Source organism: Trypanosoma grayi (genome assembly GCF_000691245.1).
Source record: "Trypanosoma grayi strain ANR4 Tgr_1630_V1, whole genome shotgun sequence".
Taxonomy (NCBI): Eukaryota; Euglenozoa; class Kinetoplastea; order Trypanosomatida; family Trypanosomatidae; genus Trypanosoma; species Trypanosoma grayi.
The window spans coordinates 1-2,585 of NW_008827248.1; the positions used below are offsets into that span (position 1 = coordinate 1).

Consider the following 2,585-nt stretch of genomic DNA (forward strand, 5'->3'; position numbering starts at 1 on the left):
TATATATATATATATATATATATATATTTATTTAGGCACGCACATCACACACAGACACCCACACACAAATATATGTGAAAAAAAGGGCGGCGAGAAGAAACAAACCACATGTCCTTTACTCCGGCATTCGTCACATCGCTATTACCGCTGCTACTGTTGCTGAAAAGGATGCTACTGCTGGTGCTCATTCTTCCAGGAATAGTGACTGGATGGTATCGGTATACCGCTTATCAATGATGCGCCGCTTCAGCTTTCCAGCAGCTGTAAGCACCTCATTTTCAGGGGTCCACTCATCGCTGAGAAAGCGCACTTGGCGCACAACCTCAAACTTCTGCCTGTCGGCCATGCGTGCCGTTGCCTGCATAGATTCCGTGGCCTTGCGGCGGAAAACAAGGTCCTGTAATATATCTGGGTATTTGCCATCAATGCCGTGTTCCTTTGCAAAGCTCATCGCCTTGGATTCATCCGTCAACGCCAGAGCACAGATGTACGGCTTGTCCGGCTGCACAAGCACACAGACTCCATTGGGCAGGCAGAGGGCGTTGTGTGCATACATAGACTCCAACGCCTCCATGGCAATGTACTCACCCAGCACATTCTTTGCAAGTGCCTTTACACGGCCAATGATGCGTAGTGTACCGTTGGGCCCTATGCTGCCAACATCTCCCGTGTGAAACCACCCATCGGCGTCAATGGCATCGCGTGTGAGCTGCTCTTGCTTGTAGTATCCCTTGAAGANGCACAAGCACACAGACTCCATTGGGCAGGCAGAGGGCGTTGTGTGCATACATAGACTCCAACGCCTCCATGGCAATGTACTCACCCAGCACATTCTTTGCAAGTGCCTTTACACGGCTAATAATCCGTAAGCGGCCGTTTGTCGTGATGCTGCCAACATCTCCCGTGTGAAACCACCCATCGGCGTCAATGGCATCGCGTGTGAGCTGCTCTTGCTTGTAGTATCCCTTGAAGAGGAATGGGCCACGGAGCAAAATCTCACCACGCGGTTCCGGTGTGTCAGTGTGCTTGTATTCCTCCACGTCCAGAAGCCTCATCTCGCAGGTGTGCTCCTGCTGCCCCGCCACAACTGTCTCCATGTCACCGCGCAGCTGCTTTGTGCCTACGCACACCGTCTCGGTGAGGCCCCAGCCCTGCGCCATGACACCAAAGATGACGTTGAGAAACGTCTGCGTGGGGGCACTAGTAGGGCCGCCAGCGGCGAGCATGACGCGCATCCTGCCGCCGATCATCCCGTAGAAAGGGCTGAACACCACCTCGTTCCAGTACGGTGTCTCCATCCCGTTCTTCAGTGCCTGTAGGCGGCTCTGAAAAGCGTGCTCGTAGATGCGGTACTCAAGGGTACCGCGCGGCGCCAGCCTCGCCTCCACAGTCTTCTTGATAGTGTCGAAAATCCGCGGCACGCCGATGCAGAAGACGGGTTTGTACTCCGCAAAGTCGCCGTGTGGGCGGGCGAAGGTGTCGAGGAGCGTGCGGGGGCTACCGAAGCCGACCAGCGACCCACGCGCAAGGAATATGTTCACAACACCAAATTCGAAAATGTGGGCGAGTGGGAGGTATGCGCAGTATGTCTCTCCCTCCACGAAGGGGCCGATGAGATCACTCACGCGATCACTGCAGGCTAACACTCCCGACACGAGAGATCCGTGCGTATGCATTGCACCCTTTGGGTCACCTGTGGTGCCGCTGGTGTACATGACGAATGCCAGCTGATCGTTGTTAGTGGGGATGCGCAGAGGTTCATCCGAGAGGCGGCCGTTATCCACAACCTGGTACCACGAGATGATACGGTAGTTACCAGCGGTGGTCTCAGGTGGAAGATCACCAATGTAAATAATAATGGTGGGGGGCATCTTTCCCTCACGCATCATGCGCAGGAGGCTCGGTACACTTGCCCCACTGCAGATGACAGCAGTACTCTCAGTCTCCCTAAAAGCGTAACCAAGCGATGCCTCACCTAGTGTGGCGTACACCGTGCAGGCTATCATGTCCTGTGTCCAGATGCCATAAATGGTTGCGAGCCACTCCCACCGCGTCTCCTCGTAGATGGCAACGTTGGAGTGGTGTGGCACGCCAAGCTCGACGAGGCCGCGGCCAAAGCAAGTGATGTACTCCCATAATGTATCAAAGTCGAGGTAGCAGGTGTCGTTGAAGTATGCAATTTCGTACATGCGATCCAGGCCGTTCTGATCTCGGAGTACCTCCTTAGAGATACGTTGGATGGGGCGGTACGCGAAAGCCTTGCGCTTTCCCCCCGCCTCACATATCTTCTTGAACCGCTGTGGCATGTTATCGCCGTAGTACCAGTCGTGGCAAAGTTTTGCGTGACCCTCATCGTTCGCACCGATGCGGCGGTAAATGGCTGACATATTCTCCGTTTCTGTACCGGGGATCGGCTCATTTTGCGTGCCGTACTTCCAAAGCCGCTGAATGTCCTCGTGGGGCACCATGCGGCGGCGGTTCTCTTCATCCATTAAAGAGATAACGGACGTCTCTATTTGTCCCAGGGCAGTCACGGTGTTCATTGTATCTTTTTTTGTGTGGGTGATGGCTTTTTTTTTTTTTTT

At 54.1% G+C, this 2,585-nt stretch overlaps 2 protein-coding genes across 2 annotated transcripts; both read right to left on the minus strand.

Moving 5' to 3' along the window:
- Window positions 1-184: 184 nt before the first annotated feature.
- On the minus strand, window positions 185-574 carry DQ04_16301000 (fatty acyl CoA synthetase 2; the record flags this gene model as incomplete). Its single annotated transcript, XM_009317445.1, has 1 exon — window positions 185-574. One exon carries the CDS (start codon window positions 572-574, stop codon window positions 185-187), a length of 390 nt encoding a protein of 129 aa, XP_009315720.1.
- Window positions 575-689: 115 nt separating this feature from the next.
- DQ04_16301010 (fatty acyl CoA synthetase 2) lies at window positions 690-2,543 on the minus strand (the record flags this gene model as incomplete). The annotated part of the gene is made up of 1 exon (XM_009317446.1): window positions 690-2,543. One exon carries the CDS (start codon window positions 2,541-2,543, stop codon window positions 690-692), a length of 1,854 nt encoding a protein of 617 aa, XP_009315721.1.
- Between the last annotated feature and the right edge of the window lie 42 nt (window positions 2,544-2,585).